This window comes from Xiphias gladius, chromosome 16 (assembly GCF_016859285.1).
Source record: "Xiphias gladius isolate SHS-SW01 ecotype Sanya breed wild chromosome 16, ASM1685928v1, whole genome shotgun sequence".
Classification (NCBI taxonomy): Eukaryota; Metazoa; Chordata; class Actinopteri; order Istiophoriformes; family Xiphiidae; genus Xiphias; species Xiphias gladius.
In genome coordinates this window covers 13,529,663-13,555,804 of record NC_053415.1, presented here as the reverse complement: position 1 = coordinate 13,555,804, position 26,142 = coordinate 13,529,663, and the positions used below count along the sequence as shown (strand labels likewise).

General features: G+C 40.8%; 1 protein-coding gene across 2 annotated transcripts in view; it reads right to left on the bottom strand.

Moving 5' to 3' along the window:
* The window catches only part of tanc1b (tetratricopeptide repeat, ankyrin repeat and coiled-coil containing 1b), a 99,203-nt gene that overhangs the window by 31,755 nt on the left and 41,306 nt on the right, over positions 1-26,142 (bottom strand). For both annotated transcript variants that reach the window (XM_040147848.1, XM_040147849.1), the window contains exons 4-7: positions 25,052-25,156; positions 14,451-14,584; positions 12,032-12,221; positions 9,099-9,431 (exon numbers count right to left, since the gene is read on the bottom strand). In XM_040147848.1, the coding sequence (XP_040003782.1) occupies positions 9,099-9,431; positions 12,032-12,221; positions 14,451-14,584; positions 25,052-25,156 (762 nt within the window). The remainder of the gene's footprint in view (positions 1-9,098; positions 9,432-12,031; positions 12,222-14,450; positions 14,585-25,051; positions 25,157-26,142) is intronic.

Genomic DNA, 26,142 nt, shown 5'->3' with positions numbered 1-26,142 from the left:
TTGAAGTATGGTCCGCAAATATCATAAAAGATGTGTATTAGTGCAAATAGGTCTCTCCTCCAACTACTGTTCGCTGTTCAACAATGCTATCTCCATGGTGATCCATGTTCTCTTGGCCCCACTGAAGAGCAGCATCAAAGCTTCTGCTTTCTACTCTATCAGCCTCAGCTGAGCTGAGAGACCTCACAAACGCTCAACTCTTCTCTTTCCTACCTCACTTGGTCGCTAACTTGCTCTCTGGAATGTCCCACTAATTAAAACCCGTCTCCTGACAACTGAGTAACTGAGAAAGCTGCCATCAATACAATGTTGACCGACATAAAAGAAGGCCCTCATGGTTTCTTTTGTTGCAGTGGACTGTACTTTCACAAGTAAATATAGAGGACAAAGTCTAACTTACAACAAAGGAAAAAAATCAACAAAGGTAAACACACATATTGTGAAGTTAGTCAGTGCAGAGCAATACAGCACTAACACTTGAGCAAATCTGATCCTAAAGCTAAACTGAACAGCTACTTACATCCAACAGCAGAGCCTGGAAGGACAATGGGAATTCTCTAGCCCTCCCCTTGTCCCCAGCGTGGAATATATTTGGGCAGGCATACAGGCAAGTAGGCAGGGTGCAGACCCTCAGCTAAATCTGTGGAGAGTGCTCCCGGTGGATGAGCTCACCGAGGGCACAAAAGCAATTCCTCTGCCCCAGTGCTCCCATGCAGGCACACTGGCAGCATTCAGCTGCTGAGCTGAGGGCTTGGCTGCCCCCTCTCTAGTGCTCAGCCAGTCACAGCATCCACGGCATTAGGCACTCACCAAATGAATAAAAAGGAATCTTTCTCCCACCCTACACTCACTACACACATGCATGGCCGCTGTCTATGTGCTGCATGCATTTGCGCACCAAAACACACACGCACGCACGCACCACGCGCACGCGCACACGCACACACACACACACACACACACACACACACACACACACACACACACACACACACACACACACACACACACACACACACACAGACACAGACACAGACACACACAATTTGGTAAGCAAGCAACAGAGGGTGAAAAGGGAGTGAATTAGAGGAAATATAAATTGAAAACCATGAGATTTAGTCTCCAGTGGCTGATTACAGTTTGTAATGGGCAGCTACTTTCATATTAATCAATGATGCTGGCTGGAGTGGGGTGAGGAATAACAGAGAGGCATGTGAAAAAAACTGAGTACGTTAAAGGATATGACAGGGATATTGTGGGGGGTGGGAGGTAAGATCAAGGGAGATGTGTTGAAAGAAGAGGAGAGGGAGAGAGGATAGACAGAGAATGAACTCTATGCAGCAAAAGACATCTTTCTCTTTTTTTCTCTTTAGATCTTTTCAAGATTTCTGAATTGGGAGAAAGCAAAAGCTACACTAAACATTATTCTACGCAAGGCACATCTTTTTCCCCAGTGGTCGAATAGGCAAAGAGTGAGGGTAATACTCAGTTTTACTTGCTTAAATGCACACACTCCTTTATTCCTATCTGTGGTAATGCATCCTGCACTATAATCATTTTTCCTTTTTGTTAAGTCAAATCTCTTGTTATCCACAACTCTTTCAAGGCCAAGAATTCCCACAGGATGCCCTCACATCCCTGCAATCCTTCTTTTTCTACACTCACTCTCTCGTTTCCTTCCTACTCTTGTGCATCTCTACTCACTGATAAAACGTACATATGATACCTTGATGTCTGTGCTTGAAGTGACTTTAAAGCTGCACAAATGTGTATTCTGATGAAAATGGAATTCCTCTTTTCCTCAGGCAGGTCTGCTCTTTGAAACCTTCTGTTCCGTGTTTGCCATGACAGAACAGAGAAAAGGCTTGAGCTCCTCTGCTCCAACACTGAACCCCCCTTACGTCCCTGACTTGACCAGTGGATACACTCAACACTCTCATCACCTTGCCCACCTTCTTGCCTTTTCAAGTTCAAGTTCCTTTTTCAGGAGTTCACTGTAACCATTGTGTGACACTGTATGAGTAAGAGTGAAAGAACTTTTTAAGGGTAAGGCTGGAAATTCTTAATATTCTCCCTTAAATGCAAAGCAAAATATTTGGTTGCTATAACATGGATGGAATTGTGATGCCGACTTATATGAGTGTGGGCAGTATAGACAAACCATTACCGTGAACAACGGTACATTATTTAACTAATTATTCAAAAATCACACAGTAAATAATTAAGCTCGTAAGGTGTTTAAAACATATGAGAGATGAAAACTATGACCCTGGAAATCTTGAGATACGAAATTTGTAACAAAATAATCAACTGATGACAAACAAGACTAGGTCAAAACCTAGTATATGGCTTGGCTGACCTTTATCTGTTTGCTTCTCTCCTACTGTCTGCGCTGACATACACAGTATTTTAATGCCAACGAATTCCCAATAAAGTTATTCTCATTAACATGTTTTTCTGTTTCTATTGTCAGACAACGGAACAAGTATGAAATAGTGAGTGAAACGCGGCCCATTAAGAGCACATGTTAACCAGCAGTCACCTCCAAGCCATTTCCAAGCTGCTGCTCTGCACTGCTAAAATCCAGATTTTATAACAGCAACATCATCTGAAAAAAATAAATAAATAAATAAATAAAAATCACCCTACACTTAAGTAAAAGACAAAGGCTTTGCTGTGATGTCTGCTATATTTACTTGTGAACTGATCCCTCAGAGAGGATGTTAGAAGCTCATTTGGGTCTGTGTCAGCTGCTGTGTGGTCAATTGAATGAGACACAGAGAGGTGTTGCCTGCGGAGGGAAAGCCCAACCTCTCACTCGTGGGGCAATACTGGTTAGTCTCATCTACAGAAAGTAGCTAAGGTTTGTCCAGAAAGTTGCTAGATTTGCATTTTGACAGAGCAACAACCAATCATGTAACTTCAACATGTAGTCACATGGCATTTGGCTGACCAATGGTGTAACTTTATCACTCAGTCAGTCACAGATATTCACGTTTATAGGGCTGGCCTCCTTGTTGCAGTCTAGCCAAAAATATGTATACTAAATTATCACCCACCCATCCCTATCTGTGCTGGGGAATTTTCATGTTCTATACACTTCAAAATCACTTCTGGCTCCAGTCCTCCTCGGACCTTTTAAGTCAGAATCCCTTTTGCTAAAGATGAGTAAGGGCTAAGTGAAACTCTCCTGCAATAGTCCACTGTCTTGACCAAAGGTCAAAAATTAATATGTTGAAGAAAGTTTCAATTCCTGCACAATGTCAACACTAACTTCAGTGACTATGTTTTTGTCATAGAGCTTTTGTAATAGCGCTAGATCTTTCTTTCTTGTCCTGAGATAAGCTTGCCTCCAGACTGAAGTCAGTGTACAGACAGCCCACAGACCCACAACTGTTGTTGGCAAAGTCTGATTAAAAATCAAATCAAATATGAATAAATCATACAAGCAGCTTGCTACTTCGGTTTGATAAAAGAATTCCAAAGAAATAGAAAAAGAAAAAGAGTCTAGTTTCTAATTGTGAGCATGTTAACATGCTAAAAATTAGCAGATAATGTTGACCAAGTTCACCATCTTAGTTTAGCATGTTAGCCTGCCTGACATCTCCTAATTAGTGCTAACAACAAAGTACAGCTGAGGCTGATAGGAATGTCATCAGTTTTATAAGTATTTGGTCATGAACCAAACAACTGGACAAATTTGATCAGCTGTGATGCCACAACATAAGAAGTCATCAGAAAAGTAATTACAAATCATACTGCCAGGAACATCTAATTCTCTACAATTTTAGTAAATTTCGTTGCTTTTTTTGATAAAAAGCATACAATTATAAACAAACTATTGTCTGCACTATACAAGGTTAGAAGCACAATAAAGAGAGCAGCCTTAATGTATATTTTCTACACAGGAACTCCATGCACAATTTGAAACACAGGAGACCTGGAACATTAGGATATTTATGCTGCCATAACAGTTGCATAGTTCCTAAAGAACTATTACATAATTCTCACTAGTGGGGTGCTGTTAATCAAACTTAGACAAATGGCTCTGTTGTGGCAGAAAGTAGTTAGCTAACACTCTGTCCCTTTGAGATTGGGCATTTGGCAAGTTCTGGTCTGTCAATGGAGTACCACTGAGCAGAATTTTAGATGGCTCTTCAAAACTCAAGCAGATTGATCTCTTCAATGGTTTTTGTTTTGCTCTTGCTGTGAAAATGCATCACCAACAATTCTCTGAAAATGAACGTTTTAAAAGGTGTGACTGTGACCTTTTCAGAGAACCGAAGGATATAAGTGGGTTATCTGTTTTCTTAATGCTTTCTTCTCAATCTCTGGTCTTAACAGATCAATGTCTACAAAAAGCCAGGGGACAAAGTGAATTCCATGGCTACCTGAAGACATCATAAAACACTGACAACATACAGGCATGTCTTCAAACAGGCCACAAAAATTACAGCATACAATACAGTCTCAAAAACTACCAGAAAAGACATAAACTTAGAGCATTTCAACTAAAACAGTTACATCATGCATTCCTGCTCCACAACTACAGAGAGACTAGAGCATATCAAATTTAAAAAGCCACAACGTCTTTGTGCACCAGTACTGCACCACTTTGAGAGACATGATTTTGTAATTTCAGAAAATTACTGTCCTTTGAACCTTTGCAAACATCTCTGAGTCACAGATTGTGTTCACATGGACCAGGTCTTCATAATAAAACGCAGATGTGAGCTGTACTTGAACCTTACCTTGTCAATGGTTTCCAAAGTTTTGGTAGTGAAACAAAAAATCCTAGAATTGGCTTGTCAACAGTCCAGAGACTTAGGTGAGGACAGAGTCTAACAAATGATCATGGATCCATTATCACTGGTGAAAGTATCCCAGAGTTTGCCAGTAGAACAGAAGACTTTGGAGTACACACAAACAATGAGTGTGTACTGTAAAACCATGGCTCAGACCACAAAGCTTTGCTGATAGCTAAACAGCACAGAGGTACTGTAGCACCATTCCTCAGCCACAGTGACCCTAACTCAGTCTCTCTGTCTGAGTACCACAAGCAGCTCAAGCTAAGATTTCAAAATCATGGAATTCCAGTGGCCAGAACTAATACAGCCCTTTGACTCTGTAAGCCTTTTTAAAAAGCTTAACTTGAATGACTCAAAAATAGAATTGTTATTACCTAAGTATAAAGAGGAGTAAGGATGGAGTGAAATTTTGTTAAACTATGTGTTTATATAAGTCATTTGACTTTGAGGTTAGTATTGTTGATGTGCTGACCAGGCACTTTAAGAAAAGACCTTACAGGCTACATCCAACATGCCATCAAGTGCGAGATTTATTTTTCACATTCTAAAATGCTAGATTGCAAGAAACAGTAACGAAACCAGAGAGTTGCTGCTTATTACTACTGCTGAGACTGAAATGTGAGGGCAACACTACTGACACGACAATCAAGTCACATTTTAAAATGTGAGGAATTATTTTGCTTCATTCAAATTTTCAGCACAAAAACAATGTTCGATCTATTCCCGTTTAAACATTGTCTTTCGGTTTGACACCATTTTACCAATTTCTCAAAATATTTGGCAAAACAATTGACAATTTTGTGTCTCGTCTCAGATTTTTTAGTTATTCTGTTGCAAATTTTCCCCCTAATCTGACTTGCATTATTGTAGAATTGATACGGTAACTGTACTGTTGTTACTGAATAGAATTGTGATTGATAATTTTACACCATACCGAAAAGAAACAAGATTTGATCTTGAATCAGAAATCAATGAAGCAGACATCATGAACCAAACTTAATCAATCCGTTAAGACATTAGCAAAAAAATTTTGTTACTTGGGAGCTCTCTTGGCAGACTTTTAATACTGGGCTTTAGAAAAAGACCTGCATTGCTCTATCATGTTTACAGAGTAAGCAAGTAAAAGATTTTTCCCATTGAGGTTCCCTGAAAACACAAAGAAGCCCTGGAAAAAAAGCCATTCACATTCCTCTGAGGCTCTCTACGTATCCCACAAAGCCCTTACATGAGATCAGCTATGACCTTTAAAAACAGGGTATATTTGATATATAATGGATGATAAATATCTGTGATGCCTGCTGGGGTTGCTGTTGTGACAACTCTTTAAAGCTGCCTTACAAGATAACGGCAGAAAATATTTTCTATGAAGAATGGTGGCCAAGATATCTCCTTAGGCTACCAGCTAATGATACAATTACAAACTGCGCCTAAAGAGGCATCTGAATTCAGCCCTGTCTGCTTTGACAGGTGGTGTGTGCCAACATTTGTGTAACTTGCCATAGTGCATGCAGGCGCCACATAATGTTGCTTGAGTTCCCACTGCAGCCCAGGGAGAAGCTAACCACAGTGTGAGGGTGTGTGTGTGTTCACCAAGGCAGTGCAAATGAAACTTCTCGGTAATATGCCAACAGTCTTTCTTCATACATAGCTAACATTCTAGAGGCCCAGCTATCCACCGGTTGATTGGCATTAGACAGATGGACAAAATCCAGTTTATCTTTAAGAAAATTTGGCCTTTGTGCTGCAACTCTCTGCAACGTCATTCTTAACTGTCTGTTGTAGTTTCCTCAATATTCCAATCCTGAGTCAACTGATAAAAGGACAGTCCAGTGTTTCATTTAGATGGGTGAAATCATACTGCTTGCAGACTTTTGCTGTATTCCGAAACACCCAGACATGTCAGGGTCAAGGTGGCTATAATCCCCAGTATCTCTGCCCCAGGGGCACCTCCCAGTTGATGCCTCCTGGACACCTCCAGAGATGATCAAACAACCTTAACTTCCTCCTTTCAGCTTCAAGAAGCAGCGGTTCTACTCAGAGCTCCTTTCATCAGATTTCAGATTCATTTTAGTGGTTTTTACCTGCAATCTCTCTCTTTTGGACACTTCTAAGAGCTCATGACCAGATGTCAGGCTTCACTTTCATACCCATCTTATTTTTATCTCAAGTTCTGCATCAGTATATTGTAGCAAATAATATCCAGCCATTAGTTTTAATTTCATGTTGGATCTCCATGTCCTTGTTTGATGTCAAGGACAAATTGGCAAATTCACAGCAAACACCTCGTTATCCTATATGCTGGTGTGCAAAGCCAGACAAAGAAGACTAGTCACTGAGGTTCCGGCACACACAGTGAGTGCACTAATGATGAATACATTTTTGTTTGCTTTGCACAATAGCATTTCATCCATTTAGGTCTTTCCTGCTTCAGTAACTGCTTCTTTAGAATCATTATTTTTATATACGTAACGCAATTTACTTGAGTATCAACAGAACAGAAGCACTGTCCCTGGTACACTGTGACACCAACATAGTTTGGTTTGGGCCATAAATGAAGTTGTCTCACAATGTCGTTGATGTCCTCTCCCAGCGCTTTTTCACACGACGTAAAATCTGAGGTGTGATTTCCACAGGTCCTTAGAGGGCAACGCTGCATAACTATGACATCAGCCCATAAATTCCTGGAGCACACACACAGACGAGCACACTGGTCCTCACACGCAAACCAACACGCATAAATAGTCAAATATTTCCTGGTCTGTTAGCTTTATGAGCGAATGTGTGTCTGCGCTTGTCAGGTTTATGTCACGGGAAAATAATGAGATGTACAAGGGTATGGACTTATGGAACAACAGAATAGTCGATAAACAGGCATGTTCAGCATAACGACTTGTACAACTTTATGTTAACAATGTGGGCACAGATCAGCTCTACAAACACTATCAAAATGTTGTGAAAATGCAGTGCAGAGTGTATGAAATACATACATATGCTATGATATGTATTCTATGTTTGAGACCAGGCTATACACCAACCATGTACTATTTGTTTTGCTACCATCAGTTAAGTGGGCTCCTCATTACAAACTATAAGGGCTTTGAGACGAAGATGGCCCCTTGTCTTGGTCTTTCCTCCAGTTCCGCACACCCTGCCTCGGCTGTCTTAATTTCCCTGTCATTTCACCTCACCAGTGGAACTGTCTGCAAGTACAATGCAATTCGGTTCATCTTCTCCATAAACTTATCTGTTTATTTTATTTTCTACTGTCCGCAGTTCCCACCCCTCCATACAGTCTTCACCTTCCCTAGTAGAGTGTTTTTTCCATCCCTTTTAAAGACTGCAACAGCTTTAACAATCAAATATGTTTCTATTAGTCTAGCCAACGTAATAGCAAGCATATGCAGTATGGTCCCCTGGGTATCGACTAAGATAACTAACATGTGATCATAAGGGGAGCCGATTCCCCATTGCTGGTGATCAAAGTTGACTTACACGTTCAAATCTGTCCTTAGTCAATACTAAAGGTATAACACAACTGAAGATATTCCTTCTAGTAACTAGTTCAACTATAGCCACTATTCAACTAGGTCTCAACTCACCTTTGGACATCCTTGCAACATTTTAAGATTTAAAGGAAGATACTTATGGCTTAGGAACAGCAAAAACAGAGGGAGGCAGTGTGATGGAGACATGGGAATGGAAAAGGTAGAGGCGGGGTGAGGGGGTGCGAGGAATATCAACAACTGTGACAGCTGTGTGGATATGGCAAGCTGAGCCATAACATGGAGGTTCCAGGGCAGGAATGCAGAACAGATCAGCCAGACAGCGGCTTTTGCTTATGTCCGACATGGCAGGCTGGACTGAGGCACAACATGCAACAGCTGCCTAATCCCCAACTTCTGCTCTGATAGCCTGCTCCTCTTTGAAAAGCCCAACCTGTCTTCTGAAAAACACTAACTTCCCATTGCCTCTACATCTACACGTTTTTTTCCTGTCTTCGTCACCCGCTTGGACTTGAAATAACAAGCCACTTGTAAGCCTTAGGCACACGTCATATCATAGCGTCATAATTTTGATCTGACCAATATAATGCAGTGAGACACCGAAACACAGAGTCCCAGTTTTCCTGGCAAAAGAACAAAGGTTACTAGGCTACACGAAGTAAAACGTTTTACGTAATGCTACATCAAAGCACAGAGTCATTGAAGAAAGGTATACAGATCCATTCCTTTCCCTCCTCTGCACAGAAGACATCCAGATGTCAAAAGCTCAAAAACCAAGGGCTCAAACCTGCTACAGAATTTGGCCTCGGCATCATGAGGGAAGAAGATGTCTGTGGCGGGTATGGAATAGGTCCCTCAGGTGAGTGACTTGAAGGCTGTGGTGGCCCTGATGCCCTTGCTGATGTGTTGGACTGCTGTTGCTGCTGGTCTGTCCTGGATGGGGTGTCGGCTGGTGTTGCTGTGGCACTATTGGAGTCTTCTTCAGCCACAGGAGAGCACGTGTCAGCCCGCACACTCTGTGCCAAGCCATGGCGCCCGCTGCCTCTCAGGCTGCCATCCTTACTCCACTCCAGGCTGGAGCCGCTGCGGTCATCATTCTCTGAAGAACTAGTGATGGTGGCTGTGAGGAGAAAACAGAGAAGGGAATGAGAGCAGGTGACGACATGGGAAAGAGGTGAGAAATATGAGAGTAATGTTCTTTTTGTGCTGTGAACATTTTTCTATCTCTGGTGAGATATCGAGCTGTAAATTAACTTTTAACTTGGAATAATTCCCTGATTTTCCTCATTGCGCTTATCAACACTGTTCACCTCCTGCTTTTTATTTACAGTGACAACTTGCTTACACTAATGAAAACTGGAAAGACATGGGTGTATATATTTGTAGAATTTTTTTCCTAAGCACAGACTCCTCTAATTTCTTTTGTTTTTAGTCATTTTTAACTTTAGACAGGTGTTTTTAGTTACATGAGAACAAATCCTTTAATCCTCTCACAAGCCGACCCAGCCCTCTAACACAATCACAAAAGCTGAGTGGAGGCTACACAAAGAGAGGCAGCTGGATAGAGAAACATCAGCACAGTCAGAGGACTGGAAGTGACTACCAAGCCGGCTGTGTTTGCATCACACATTACGAATTTGGATTTCATAATGCTGCAACATGTTGCATCATCACTAATATTAATATAACATATCCTGGACCTTGTCACTACTATGCTATTTATCTGGGCAAATATGAAGTCAGTCATGACAGCAGTCATGTCTGGCTCTGCTCTCAGCAAAGCACTAGAAGAGGTTTCAGTGATTGCTTATTAGGTTGAACTATAGCCCTTGGCAAATAATATATAAAAAATATATCATTATTTATTTAAATCCGCGGCTAACTTGTCTGTTTACCATATGAAGAGCTGGTCATGGTCATTGCTATAGGCCTGTTATGGGTCCTCCCAAAGGAACCTCATGCAGAAACTTGTCAGGGAGATGTTTTGTAAATGTTAAGACATTGCAAAGTCTCCCCAATTCCACCAAGCAGGCTTTTAATACAAAGCCAAATTAATGTGCTTTTGAATTTAGAGTCAGAGTCAAACTTCAAAGAACAGGGAGCATTAATCACAGGCTGGAATCTGACTTGTGGACATAGCTTTGTTCTTTTCCATGCCTGCACCGTCTTATTAAGGCGGGTAGGTGGGATATTGTAGACCACTTTTGATTTGACACAAGCAAAGTAGCTTTACAATGAAATGGACTACATCACATACTATGTGACTGTATGTTTCAACCTGGGTGGCAGCCTGTCAATGCTTCATTCTGGAAGATACAATATCACAGCTTCCATAAATTATCTAGCAGCGAGCGATGATATTGCTCTGGGGGGACAGAATGACTGACTCTTGGTAAGCAGTTATGTCAACTCTGCAGAATTGGAAATCCAAATTGTTGTGTTATATCTGGCTTAAGCATGCATTTTTTTCTACTGCAGAACTGCAGATCATGTCAGTGAGTTGCCTAAATAACAACAGTTCCTTCAGAAATAATTCTAGTTCATCTGAGAATAACTGCAGGATCATACAGTTACAATTTGATATTGTATCCTCATTACAAACATTAAAACCCCATTTTCAGAAAGAAATCCTAACATTTTATAGCCATGGAGGCTTTTTGAATAGAAATGGCAGACGGATTAATACATGAATAGACGTCATCTTCCTTTCGGCTTGTGTAAATCCCCAGATGCCTTACAGTGCTCTCACTACAGTAGAATGTCAAACTGTGGTACCTGTCACCCCAATGATCAGTCATACCGGAACAGCTCCACACAGACCCAATAAGTGACACATGGTAGAAGATGAATGCAATCTGACACAAATGCTATTCAGTCCCAGTAGGTTTAACAGAATGATGAATGACTGGCACCATGCAGGTGAGAATCTGTGGTCCAAATCACAAATTAAACATGAGTTAACAATTCTCAGATTACCAATTCAAAATAGAAGAGCTTCATGGGAAACACTGTGATGAGCGATAAAAGTAAAGCACGTGTGCACTGAGGAATCTGTGCTGACGTTGTATTATTCAGAATAAATGCCAATAAGAAAAAAAAATGGTTACTGAGAGATCAGCAGAGCCTTTGTCTTTACCTATTTAATCAAACCTAGCAACTGATGCAGCCACTGGTAAGCTTGCTGTAGTACATGAGAGGCTGGAGATTTGTGTCATTGCTCTGAGTTCGGGCACTACGACTCCTAACTAAGCTATTGATTCACTGTGCCTGGTTTCCCAGTGGATCTGCAGCTGACTTGGCTCATCACTGGCATTCCTAGCATGGTTACCGAATATTTTGGCAAAGGCACCACAGGTGGTTTTAACTGCAGTGAAGTCAGTTTGAAGCTAGTTTTTGGACAGACATTCTATAATTTGGTTTAAGTTATGTGAGTTCAGATGTCAACCATTAATGAATGGTTTAGTTTTGCTTAAAATATTTCCACCAGGCAGCTGTAAGCAGCTATGCTTAAAGCGTGTGGAGTTTTCTTGAAAACAAAGATATGTTTACATTCAGTTTCACTCACAAAAATGCATTGCATGTAACCTTGAGGCCAGAAAAAAAAACAACATGCTGAATGCATTTGCTTCCTCAAAAATGTTTGGCCAAAGCCAGTTTAAATAAAACATGGGTACCACCAGTTGCTATTTAGGTACAATGAAGGAGTTGGTAATTTCTCACCTATGATCCCACTGTCCTTGCTCTCAAGTGTGGAGCTGGGGCTGGTGATGGTCCCACAGGGGCTGGAGCGGCTGAGAGGGGGGCGGCTGGTTGTGCTGTTGAGCGTGGAACATGGGCTGTCAGTGCAGGGAGATGCCGTGCTGCTGGTCAGTGTAGAGCAGGGGCTGATACCCTGGCTAGTCACAAAGCACTGGGGAAAAGGGAGATAGAGAAAAGCTTTAAGGTACACCAAGAAAGTGCTCTACTAATCAAATATGTCAATTAAGTATTAAGTCAACTCAATATAAACTATCAGCTGGCAACATGTTCAAATTTTTTCAGCATGAGCAGTAATAAATACAACAAAAATTATTTTCCATCTGTATTTGGAAGTAAAATGGATAGAATTTTTAAAAAAATGATTTAAACAAAGTTCACGGCCTATTTGACCTGGATCATGTGAAAGCAATGCAAAAGATTCCCTCACAAATAAACAAGCCTTTCACATTTGAGCATGACACATAATCCGAAGGGCATAAGCACTGTAAATGGAGCAGGGCTTGACAATTACACAGTCACATATCTGGAGGAACATAAATGAGCCTGAGGAGCTTCACAAGGGAAGAGCTCTCAACTTTGTTGTGAAACAATAGATACCTTTCTCATGTCAACAAGCCTGTCAGACAACCATACGGCAACTGAATCTTTGTTTGAGCTTACTGACAACCATAGAAATCCAAATTAAAGCAGGTTTGTCCTGTTTCCCCATCTTTCTTCAACTGTATTCTGATTCTAAACAATGTACTTTAGCTCAAGGAGGTCATTCTTCTCCCAGTGTAAGAATAACCAAAGCCTTCAAACACTAACACACCACAGAGCCCGAGGCTGATTATCACTCAGTAAGTTTTGAACCAATTCCTTCATAAACCTACTCAATTCACAAGTCCAAATTCAACAAACTTTATTTTTCCACCAAGGGGAAATTTCTTTAGCAGACAAAAAACTAACCTTCCAGACAAATAAGCACAGAACAAAAATGTCCATAATTAGCTTCCACAAGCCATTTTTTTGGGGAACTTGGTCAAATCTGAGGAATGCTTGTACATTTTATCAGTACCTACCTGTTTCCATATAAAATACCCTAAATATAATCTACTGTTAGAATCCCAGGTCAAATTAAATTAACTAAATCAACTTACATCACTTTAACTTGATTGAAAAGAAGAAGAGATATATTTGCCTCTTTTCAGGAATAAATCTCATCATGTTCAACCCAATCGAACAAAATAGCAAGCTGCACCAATTCTTAGTCAGTTTGAGAGAGAAGTAGGACTAACCTCTCATTCAACATGTACTGACTGTTCCTGTCAAAAGGTCTACATGTTTTGTACAATGGCATGCTGGAAGAATTTGAACAGCAGAATAGGAGGGATGCTGCATGGCTGACAGCATCATTAACAACTTGTGGAATGCTAGTATTAACTACCTAACATTTCCTATTTGTAAATCCAACCTCTTTTTATGCCGGTAGCTTTTCCTCGGCAACTTGCAGCCTGAGGCGGCAGCTCAGAGCTTATGCCACCTATTAAGTAAGACCCAAACAGCGTAATGATTTAATAAATTACTCTAAGGCAGATCTAAAAACAACATGCTTAGCTAAAGACATGTTGTAAAACAGCAGTATGGAGGAAAAGAGAATTGCTGGCAGATGACAATAATGTGCTCCTCCCCACCTGAGCTCTGAAAACACAGACTTACATGCACACAAACAAACACAAAGTAAAAACTATTACACCTCCATACTGCCTGTCTCCTCTTTTGACATGTGAATTATGAACATGATTCATAAAATACTTTGTAAGCCTCTTTCTTATTCCTAGGATTACCGGTTCAATGTGGTCAAATGTGTCCAAGACACGAGATGAATGAGGCAAGTGTATCTCTGCTCTGCTCTTCACACTGACAAGCTTAATTAGTAGAGCCAAACAAACTGAGTCTCAGACCTAACATAACTCTATTTCTGGACCCGGGCTCAGACACTCTTGTTACATACTCAAGAGCCCCTGGAATAGCACTCAAGTTACTGGGAGACTAACACACCACACTGGAGCGCTTGCACTGAAATAAAACCACCTCAAGCCAATTTTAAATAGCGTAGTTACTTTCTTTAGATCATCTTAACATCTCAAACAAAACAGTTTGACAGTTACCGTTGTTTGTTGTGCCATAAAAATTATTCCCACAGGTCCCTCCTAGATCCTCATAAAAAATAATCAAGCTGCAACAAAAAAAATCCATTCCTCTGTTACACTCTAACAACTCCCTCCTCCTCTCATGCTTTTCCCTCTCTCCTTTATCTCTCTATCTGTGTGCTACAGCAGTGGCAGCAGCTGCTGTTGGAAGAAGGAGGGAGTTGGAGGGAAGGGAGAAAATGAAATACCTTCTTTTCATTCTTGTCGTCCATAGGTATGCGTGCCGTACCAGGGATCCCTTCTCCCAGTAAAAAGCCCAGCCTTGTCATCAGTTCCTGGGTGGCAGGGGAGGAGGAGCTTGGCTGTTTCTCTGCTTGCAGCTCTAGAGATAAGAGAGAGAGAGAAGAGAAATGCTCAACGTTAGCGGGCAGATTCCCTCTCTCCACCGGATGGCCCACACAGGGGCCACTCTGCCTGCCCTGCCCTCCTCAGCTCTGCTCTGAAATGCTATGCTGCACTCTCCAGCTGCTGCTGATGTAGTGCAGACCTGGAGAGGGGGAGCAAAGAAGAACAAGGGAGAGAGAGAGAGACAGAGAGAGAGGGAGTATGGTGGGGGCTATAGTTTGTTTGTGTGTGTGTGTGTGTGTGTGTGTGTGTGTGTGTGTGTGTGTGTGTGTGTGTGTGTGTGTGCGTGCGTGCGTGCGTTGGTGAGGGTGTTCTAAAAGAGTCTGAATACATGTGAATGTCTAGCATTGTTAAGAAAGCAGAGACACTGTGTGCGCGCGCGCGCGTGTGTGTGTGTCCCCTGCAACACGCCTTGAGTGCCAATTCCAGGGCTTTCTGGTTGTTTACAGCTCTCACTCATAGAGCCTCTGAATATCAATGAGTGGTCATGGGCTTTTTCCAACATAGCTTAGACTGTCTGCAGTCTTAACGCTCAAGCCTTAATTCTTGTTTAGGCTGCAATTTCAAGGTTGGGGTGCCATCAACAAGGCGGAGACCACTTGCAATCTTTTTTTCTGTTTATATGTATTGCCTTTTTGCATGTACTAAAACACTCGCAAAAAACACCAGAGATAAATACGACACTTTATGCAACTACCTGTTCTGAAACTCAGACAGAGTGTTTTGTCATGCATACACGTAGCATGTATCTCAAATGTAGATGTGGATAATTAATAAAGATAGAGTCAAAACATTCTCACTACATGGAGGGAGAGAGAGAGAGAGAGAGAGAGAGAGAGAGAGAGAGAGAGAGAAAGAAAGGGGGAGAGAGAGTACATCTAAGGTACAAAACCTTATTATACAGCTCTCTGTCAGCACCTTTTCCTCCTCTCCTTCATTTTCCCCTTTAGCCTCTTTCTACCACAGTTATTAATAATGTTGGCAGTAAATCTGATTAAATACTAAGTCCAATGGCACGGTGTACTTCCAAGGTCCTTTGAAGTCAAAATCAAGCCACCGGAAAATACATACACACACATATACATATTTGACATGCAATTACCCATATACAGATAATGTGTTCCCCTTTTTTGTGAATGTAAATTCATTACAATAATTGCTATTCTTTTACTCTAAAGGTCGGGCAATTATCCAACCTGATAAAAATATTGGCCCACATTATATAGAGGACAGGACTGGAGAAGAGAGAGAAATGCTTAGTGAGTGAAATGTGATAGTGAAAATGTATAGTATACACAAATGACAAGTAAGACTCCCTTTAGAGAAAACATCACACTGCTCTCCATCCCTCCACTAGTCACCAAGAACTACTCAATAGCAAAATAAGCTATGCTTTTGCCATCTAACAATTTTCTCTTTATACATTTGACTGCCTTTATGGTGCAAGGTGTTGGGCTTACCTCTCTCCACTATGAAGACAGCAGTGAACACGCTTAAAAACCCATCTCCCCTGTCTGTATCTTATTGTAAGTGCAAGCACTGGGGGAAATCCTGACTCTGTAATTTTTCCTCCTAACTTCTCAAAACAAGGCATTTAAATGCAGTTTTCTGCTTTGTCCAGCTTCACCAAAGAAAGACTGCTCTATCTGAAAGAATGCATCTTCCTGGATGTCATCATATGAATGTCTCCACCCACCCCATCATACTTCTTCAGTAGGTTTCCACATGAAAATGCCTAATATGGGATATGCCTGTGATTCAATTTTACACATAACAAGTAAATGTTTAATCGTCCTCACTCAGTGAATTATGGCTGTATTGACTTTACTTTGACTTACATTGACTTTCCACCAACCCTCAATATCCTATATGCCACTCATGAAGTCAATTCCATCACTGATATCACAAACAGAATCAGGTGAAAAAACCTGCCCACCCTAAAGCTCTGCAGCAGAGGTAGTTACTTCAGCTTTGGGATTTGTTAGTAAGTGGAGCACAGACACTACTGCTACAGCTGAATAAAACAACAGAAACAATACAGGGCAAATAATGTGGACATTACAGACAGAATATCACTATGACTAATACACTAGTTAAACGCCCTGCTCAAAGACGCATGACACACAAACAGGAGACGTCTGGGATCGGACAACCAAACCTGCAATCAACAGACAACCCCACTCTTCCACCTAAGTTGCTTACAGTGTTCCTGTATGGTACTTCCAACACTTCCTTCCACTATTACCCTATTCAACAGCTGGCCTGGCTGTTTTATCGTTGAAAAGGAGAATTTTTAACCACACATATAAAGCGTTCCTTATCAAGCACATTGCATAAGTGGTGAGAACTAATTCACCACTTATTTAAGAAAACCAAAGGTTCTTGGATTTTCCTGTAAACTTATGATGGTCATGATTAAAATGCACGCAGCTGATGCTACTATAACTACAAGGGAAATGTATTAAAGGAAGAATAAACCATGCCAGCAATTTCTCAAAGCCTTCTGTACAACAAGAGTAGCCATTATGGCCTGGCACATGTCAGGCATGTGCCTTCATCCTTAAGCCAAGAACAAAATGTGTTAGAGAGGATACTTGTATCATAAGTAATGGCAGACAAGCACATATCTCTAAATTGAAGTTATGCAGAATATTTAGTTTACCCCTTTGACATCTGCACACTGGGTTGCCTGGTTTCTGATATAATTACATTTTTGGTTGGCACTGACTTTCTGCCAGTTGCACCACCACTTGGAAAAACACTTGCCTTAATTTTAAGAAACTTGAATATTCTATAGGCCTAAAAGCAATAATCAAACTGGCCCAAAGGTTTCATGCTGAATAAAATGAAGCTTTTGTCTATATAGAAGCAGATATTGAATGATAACCTCATACATACTGGCTGCTGTACTTTCACTACCTTTTCTTCATTGCAAATACTGTGCAGTAAAAAATACCATACACTGAAAATAAATCTTTTATAGGGAATGTCACCCTGCTCATGTTAATCGTTGAGATGAGTCTTTTAAGACCACTGGTGCAAAGACAATGAAGATGACGATGAGTCCGGAATGACGATGACAATGATTTTATGGATAGATTCAGGGTCACTTGATTACAGCACACATCTTGTTAAGTCTTCACACAGCAATATAATTATGTATAAGAAAAATCACATTCAATTATCATTTCTCACCCAGCACACCATGCACAAATCTTAGTAACTAGGAACAGGAGTCTGCATTATACCTACACTCGTTGGCTTTGACAATGTGTGGAAGGTAAACATTCAGGGCTGTGTGGCATTACCTTACTTTGACCTTTTTATTGGATTTTCTGTCATTATTCGTTTTACAAACAAAAAAAATAAAAATTAAAAGTTATGAGTAATTATAATATAAATAACTTTTGTGTAACTGCATAAGGTGACAGACTAGTATAACTGAGATTTATTTTCATAATGAACATAAAGTGGTAAATTCAACCATGGACAGATATCATCTATGTTGAATGCCGGTTGTGGTTCAATAATAATTTGAAGTACACAACAAAACATTGCAAAGCTTCATCAACTTTTAGTAGATGGGGACAGATAATGGGAATTGGTCCCAGGTCTTTAAAAAGGGGCACCTTACACATCACACATTTAACACCACCGTACATTAGCAGGCTGTTGGCAGTGGCAGGTTCTTTTTTATTATGATTGTCTGTCAGAGGCATGGCTTTTAGCTATAGAGCTGCAAACATTATGGATCCATGGAGAACATAAACTATGCAGGATCACACTATGTGACACTCTAACAGGATTCTTTTGGAGATTTTTATGTATGGTGAGGCAAAGCATAAACTACAACATTACAACAATGCTTTTCTGTCATTAAATAAACAGTATGCAGCTACTCTTTAAACTGTATTTGTACTTGCTTTGGGTATAACGTAATATAAAATACAAAATAACCTACTTGTTCATGTGTGGCATTACCTTGTGTTGATAAAGTGGTTCTTCACAGTTGTACATGTCTGAGCACTTTGTGTGCTCGACCAAGTTGATGGTTTGGGGGTAAATCTGATTAAATCCATCAACCAGTTCTTTATTACTGGGCCCTGACAGGACCACTTCATTACTGGTTCTTCAAAACCTCTTAAACCCACCTGTCTCTTAGGACCAATCATTCGTCCTGGACTTGTGCTGGGGCTGTGAAAGAACCTTTAGGCATCTGACATAGATACACCACAACTGACAGAAAGGCCGACATATGTGACACACAAGGCACTTAGAAGCCAAGACTGATGGGCATTGGCGACATCAACAACAATATCTTCAGTCAGTGGTCTCTGCAAATCAATACAACGTACCAACAACACAAATTAGAAGCACTACCAACTGCAGCTACTGCTAGACACAATATCTCAACTTTGTCAGCAAATTTACTCAGCAATCTGCGTTCACAAATTTTTTGAAAAAAAAATATAGTACATGCAGTACATGGAGAAATCTGTGTTTGGCTTATGGTTGTACTGCGAGTTTATTAACCACACTACTTTACAGTTAGCTTTACTAGTCATTATTTCCCCCAAGGACCTTCTATGAAACATGGCAAGTACAGGGCGTTCATTGCAGATTAAACTTGATGTTACTGTGGTGTATGTCTTGTTTTCAGTACTGGGCTCAAGACCATATAGGTGCTGCAGTACTGTATTTCTCTTCCCATAAATAGAGAAGAAGAATTTCAGTTAGAACAATCTTATAAACTATTGGCATGGCACACTTGAGGAAACTGAGCTCATGTAGTGATGTAAATTATTAATCAGACAACAATCCTACCCGCACATAGCAACAAATAAAGAATAAAGAACATAGTGCAAAGACGGAGGTCAGCGTGGAGTTTATCAGTTTCTCAAGATGTCATGCATTCCTCAAAAGGAAAGCATGAAAGAGGACTGCTATGGTTTAGTGTTTTAAAATGCTATCAGCAGGGGACCACTTCTGACAGCAAGTGGTCTACCTGTCTTCCAAGATAACCTGATCGTGGGCTGAATACAAGCCAGACCTACTGTCTTCCCTCGCGGTTAGGTCTGCTGTGGGTTCTTTTACCTGGCACAGGTCACACACATGTATCAACACATATACACTACTAATTATGCACAGAGAAACCAAAAAGCTTTTAGGAAAGTCGATAAATGGACTGTTGAGCTATAGCTAAGCTTTCTACCAAGGCCCTAAATGTAAATGGTTTGATGAGAGGGAAAACAGGCTTGGAAAAATTCTGTCTATTATGACCCAACTCCTTTAATTTCAAACTGGATGAAATACTATCCCAAAACAATGATTGTAGTCAATCAGGACCATTGTCATGGCTTTCATTAACTCCTCTCATCTTGATTAACCTAGTTTAATTATTGTTCCTGTCCGAATGGACTTCGTGTGACTTTAGAACTTATTTGTGAAAGCAACACTGTTTCTCTACTTGTCTGCCACGTGGCACAACTTTATGAATCTGACATTATTTATGATTCTGCAGCAGGCACAATGAAACTGTGGCAGTAGGGCAGCAGCAGCTTTGTCACTACACAAGGTAAAATGATTGCATTTATTAGGATGGAGGGCAGATATAAAGTAAAATGACTACCTGATGACAATTAGCTCCCTGTGCTCTAAAGTATCTGATTAGTCTATCTAACTCTATCCTGGAGATATGGAAAAACTAGTTATGTATCTGGAACCACTTTGTTTTTCCAGTAACTGTACAGCAAATGTAGGCAAAAACAAAACAACATCGTTATCTGCCGCCTGAGGAAGTTTATGAGCAGGTGTGAAATAGCAGCCGTGTGGTGCAGCGATAGAAGAATGAAGACGGAAGCAGGAGGAGCAAGAGAAGGATGGAGTAGGAGGGGGAGCACCATGAACGGACAGGCTCCACAGAGTTGTCTGGGCTCTCTCCCTGCCGAGAAAACAATCCAGCCGGTGCTCATTAGCAGCTGGAGTTTCATTACCACAACAGTGGAGGCTGTTTAATGAACCCTCGATGAGAACATGCATCCTGCTTCCCCATTTAAGTTCAGAGGTACTAGGTGACGTGCTCCCCTGAAGCACGTTGATTGCTTATTGCACATTCCAATGTTAGAACCGCAAATCCCCTTTGCTGTGAGCACAGATGGAGTGTCAAATGAGACATTACAGCAAATTGGGGTTAGACAGAATCTCCAATGCAGAATCTCAGATACAGAAGTAAAATTAGGTTTTGGGGGCGGGGGATGGCAAGGTGATAATAATCCTAGTTTGACTGACATCTCAGCTTGACACCATAAGGTAGCAGGTGTTATTGTTGATCCAATAGTAGATACGGATGGCATTTCATTAACTATTTGACCAACAGAACTAAAGCTTCCTTATACAGTGATTCAGCGCTGAGGGGCAAAGTGAATGTGCTATAAGGATCCAGTACAGATGAGCAGCACAGATTAATGAAGCATCATCATAAATGAATAAATAAATGAAGTTTCATCCTTTGGCTGTTGATGAAAACAGGGAATCAACAATAAACCTGATTTTCCATACAAAAGGATAGAACTACCACTCTGTTACAGCCAAAAAGAAATCTAAGCTCATTCATCTCTGCTGCCACAAAGTTACTGCTTTCCTTCAGGGGAGATGGTGGATGAAGGCTGCCAAAATATCATTATATGTTTTACAAACTGGCAACAATGGGCCTTGATTATACAACTGGGCTTGAGACTTTATAAATGATATAAATACAGCCAGTTTATTAATACTTATATTTGCTTTATGTAGAATTGACCCACCGGGTTCATTCTTTAGTTGAAAAAAAAAAAAAAATCTGCTCACATCTCTCTGTCTCCATTTCTTATAAATAATTTGATAGTAACTCCATCATCTTATGAACGGTCAATTCAAAATATGTTACAAGACGTCACAAGTGACACCATGGTTTCCTGCACTTGCAAAAACATTCCTTGCACGCAGCCTGTCAGGACCCAAGCTGTGGCTGTGAGATTGTGCATCAGGTTACTACTCTTTGATTAGATGTTTTCCATCAGGAATTAAGAAAGAGAGCAGACCACATTCACCCAGTTCACACATAGCCACATAGAGCACGCACACCTAGAGACAGCATGTGGTTGCATCTGTTGAGGCCTGTATGATGCCCTGGCTGGATCCATGTTGTGCCAAAACAAAGAGCAAAAAGGACGAAATGGTGTCCAAAAGCTGTAACAGACATTGTGCGGGAACTGTCAATGAATGCTCAGAAAGCAACACCAGATGTTTTAAGTGGTGTCAATTCACTGAAATTTAACAATATAAGTTGAATAACTTCAGCATTAACAAGATAATCAGTATATAAATCAACAGGTGTAAAGAGTTTGGGCTTGGGTCTCACTGGAGTAGTAACATTGGGGGTGCAGAAGAGAGACAATTATGGGAAAGGACAGGACCTGAAGTTCAGTCTTGATTGACAGAAACAGAGCCCTGAGACCACAGCTGCAACAATTTTTGACAGAAAGACTGTTTTTTGCCTGTTGCAGACACATTCATGCACACAAAGACATACAAACAAACATTAATGTGCTTGTGGACACATAGACAAAATGTATTTTCATTTTGTCTATTGTTCCACACACATGCACAAGAAATTCTATCCTTCCTCAAAGACAGAGCTATGTGAGACGACTCTACTGTAGGTCAGATACAAATTTCCTTTCTTAGCCTACAGCCTTTCGTGGTTGTCAACAACACAGAGCACTGGAAAGCTGACCCAAAAGAAGAACAAATTAATACATTCAAAGTCCACATGCAAGCTTTGATCAGATTTGAGGAAAGCTAAATGAAACACAAACAAAAATCACACTGCATTAATAAAAAAAATCTTAAAAATGACATTTATTCAATTGCATTCAAGATTTGTCTCTGACTATAGATGTGAAGCATGGTTTTTAACATGCAAGAGAAGCATCGTTCAGCACTCCCACAACAAAAAGCCCCTTCACAGTTCCTAAAACTCACTTGATTTGTGGCCTAAATGTCACAGAGTTCTCATGCTGCAAAACTTTCAATGGATTTTCCGAGTCAGATTCTTCCAGCACTGCATCAACATTCCATGCTGACGCTGACTTTGTTACAAAAGCTGCAATGTCAAACAACCATCTTGTCCGGTCTCAGCACTTAGCAAAAAAACAAGCATTGTTTACCCTCTCTAAAGTAGGCGACAACACAGGCAGAAAGATGCTCTCTTTATTGACAAAAGAAGACCAGATACATCCTCCTGACATGCAACATGTGACGCACATTAATACAAGTTAATCCAGTTGATGCAACAGGCCTCCGCCAAACTCAGACACTATGTCTGACTATATCAAATCTTATATGTGTGAATTTGCCCATATGAGAGAAAAAGAAGGAGAGGCATAGCATGTGTAGCTGTGCTCAAAAGCCTGTCAGCTGTTCATGGGTCCTCATCCTACTACAGCTGGCCTATTACAATTAGCCATCATTAGTCCAGAATTTAATTGTACATAATTAGTTGAATAAGTTGGCTCATGCTCTATTCTCAGCAGTAAACTTCTTTTACCTGTTAACTATGGCTGTGCGACGGAGGTATAAAGTTTCCCCTGGCTTATCTGCTCTGCTTACATTTATTGAGTAACTGTACACAGCAGCAATAAAGGCCACACGTGAGTAGCTATCTGACGCTTAAACAGGTTATTTTTTCAGGCAATAAAATCACTCCCAGAGACTAGAATTAGACTGAAATGTCTCAAATGCCTGCACAAGGAGAGACTTTTGTCTCTTTTCTCCTAACTTGGGCTGGGTACTACTGTCATATGCAGTGTCATTTCTTATATGTCATAAATTGACCCAATCTGTAACTGTTCTCTCCATCATCAGGAGAGGACCAGAAGAAATAGCTCTATTTCTGTGTATTCCCCGTGTTTGAAACTGAAGTAACTTCGTGATTCTCATTTTGTGGTAGCAAAAAGATTCTTTTGAGGCTTGGTCAGTAGATCAGTCACGTGCTTGTGAGATAGCTCGGTCTGTCACATCGCCTTTAAAGTAATTTTAGCCTGGAAACAAATTAGAAAAGAGGCAGCACTGAGAGCACAAGGTTCAAACAACCACGGCAAGAGCTCCTCTGTGAAGTAGTATTCTGTTTACATTATATACACTCCCATTAGGCATTATTTTTCTGGAAAGCAAAGGAGAGGGAGGACGGAAAGCTTAGGAAAGATAGATAAAAGACAGCACGGGCATGTGAATGTACATATATATGTTTATGTACATGTGCTTCAATGAGGATCTCAGGTCTGCAGATGAGGGCAACACATAAAGAGAAGAACACATACTTGAGAAGCGTAGAGGTATGATAAGAAGGGGGAGAAGGGTTTTGTTTGTGCAACCTGCAGCAGATTTGCATTTATACTCAAAAACATTGTACCCAGTACTTTCCCAACTGCAGATTCTTCCCATATGCAAACTGGGAGAAAAACAAGGTATCTCAAAACTTTTTTTTTTTCATTTTTCTCTGGGAGCACAGCTGATAAAATTAGCCTACTAACAGTGCCAGTGCACCAGCCTTCATGAGATAACATTTATCTGGTGTGTGCTATCTGCCAGTAGCCCGCTCTAAACACTGCTCTGTGCCACCTGAATGTCAGACACACCCTCGTGCCTTGGTATCTAACATCAACAGTGACTGGGCTATGCTGGGTTACTACTGTCTACATATGTGAGCCGTGTACAGTCAAGCGGGCACTCTTTCTGTGTTGCCTTTTGCAAAAGATAGCGCATCCTACAACTATGCTTAAGCTTATGGCAGGAATTTGAGCCATCCTGCTCCGCTGGAAATAAAAACATAGCACTTAATGGAACATTACCCCGACACACACTAACACAAAACTCCCAACACAGGAGAGAATAGTCAGCAATAACACTAAAGGCACACCTCACAGAGACGTGGAAACACTAGAGCACAGATATACATGCAAAGTTACTGAGCAATTAAATGTCTTGTCCTCATTACATTCCCATGAAACAAATCCAATGCTTTGGTCTAACAATGTATACCCACACAGTGGAAAACTGACTCTGCTGCAATCTAAACACACACGTAAAACAAACACGACACTATTGTTTGTTTGTATAAGGGCCAAGGAACACTGCTCAAATTCATGGGTACATACATGGACCACTCATGCAGTAATTTGATGCTACCCTTAAATTATAGAGGCCTATCCATCTTATAATATTCTCTAACACACACAACACACATGTAGCTATGAAGACAAATCACGTGTGAAGACAAGGTTGTGGACTCCAGCTAAGAACATGTACATTTTTCACTCTTAAACCAGTTCTTAATTCTAACTTTCTCCAGTGTCTACAAAAACAAAAGCAGAAACATACAAAAATAACTAAAAGCAAAACTCACCATTGTGTGAGGAATCCTTGTTATCGGCCACCTTCCTCAGTGCTGACACGATAGCATCGGAAGGAACGCGAGGACTCTCCACATATTTGGGTTTCCTGCTTGGACCTGAGAGAGAGTGAGTGAGAGTCAGACAGACAGGCAGAGAGGAAAAGAAATGCAAAAGATGAGAGAATTAGAGAACCAGAGAGCGAAAGAGTCAGAGTTCTCACTGGATTAACGTGTTCCAGATGGGACTAGAGATGAGAGGCGGTGGTGCCTTAGTTGGACAGGCTTGGCCGCACTCCGTAGCTCACATAAAAGTCACACACACACACATAAAAACACACTTTCTCAGACAGCTCCCTGCACTGATAGCAGCTCTGGTCTGTCTGACAACCGAGAATATTGTCTGCATGGCTGGAGACTCCCAGTATAACACTGCTAGCCAGCTCTGGGAATGTAAACTACAGCAGGAAACCACAACAATTAGCCTCTTAGTGAACTTTAAAAAACGAGCGCACCGTTGTGGATCAGCACTAACAGACAAAGACTTTTCTGCATCTTGATCTATAAGCACATTCTTGAAAGTATACCTTCTTATTGTTGCAAGGCTACGTGTGGATAGATTAAGGTCCAGGTGTCCTGGTGCAAGTCAGATGATGTATCTGGGACAGTGTTACAGCTCTCTAAAGACTGTCTTTGTGTTTAATGAGGAGTTGAGGTTAGCTGGCCGCTCTGTTCTCTCTGCTCACACCAAGACAAAATTAGAAAATCCCACAGCACCACACAGACTGCTTGCTCAGTGTGCTGAACTTTACGATAAATCACTGACATAGTCACCCCACTAGAGGACACAGCTCCTTTTGCATAATTTCCATGTTTGTGTGCGAAACAAGATTTGCCCGTTGTCTACAACGTATCCTGCAAAAACTGCCTTTTAATCTACCCTGAAGAGACAAAAAAAAAAGGTTGCTTATTTGACTCATTGCAGAGGCCTACTAACTTTTTCCTGAGAGTGGCAATATAATTGTTTATACTTGCAGGAGATCCAGCAAAGACACCAGACTAAATACTAAGCCATGAAACAAACATATCCTGAGCAACTAGCTGTG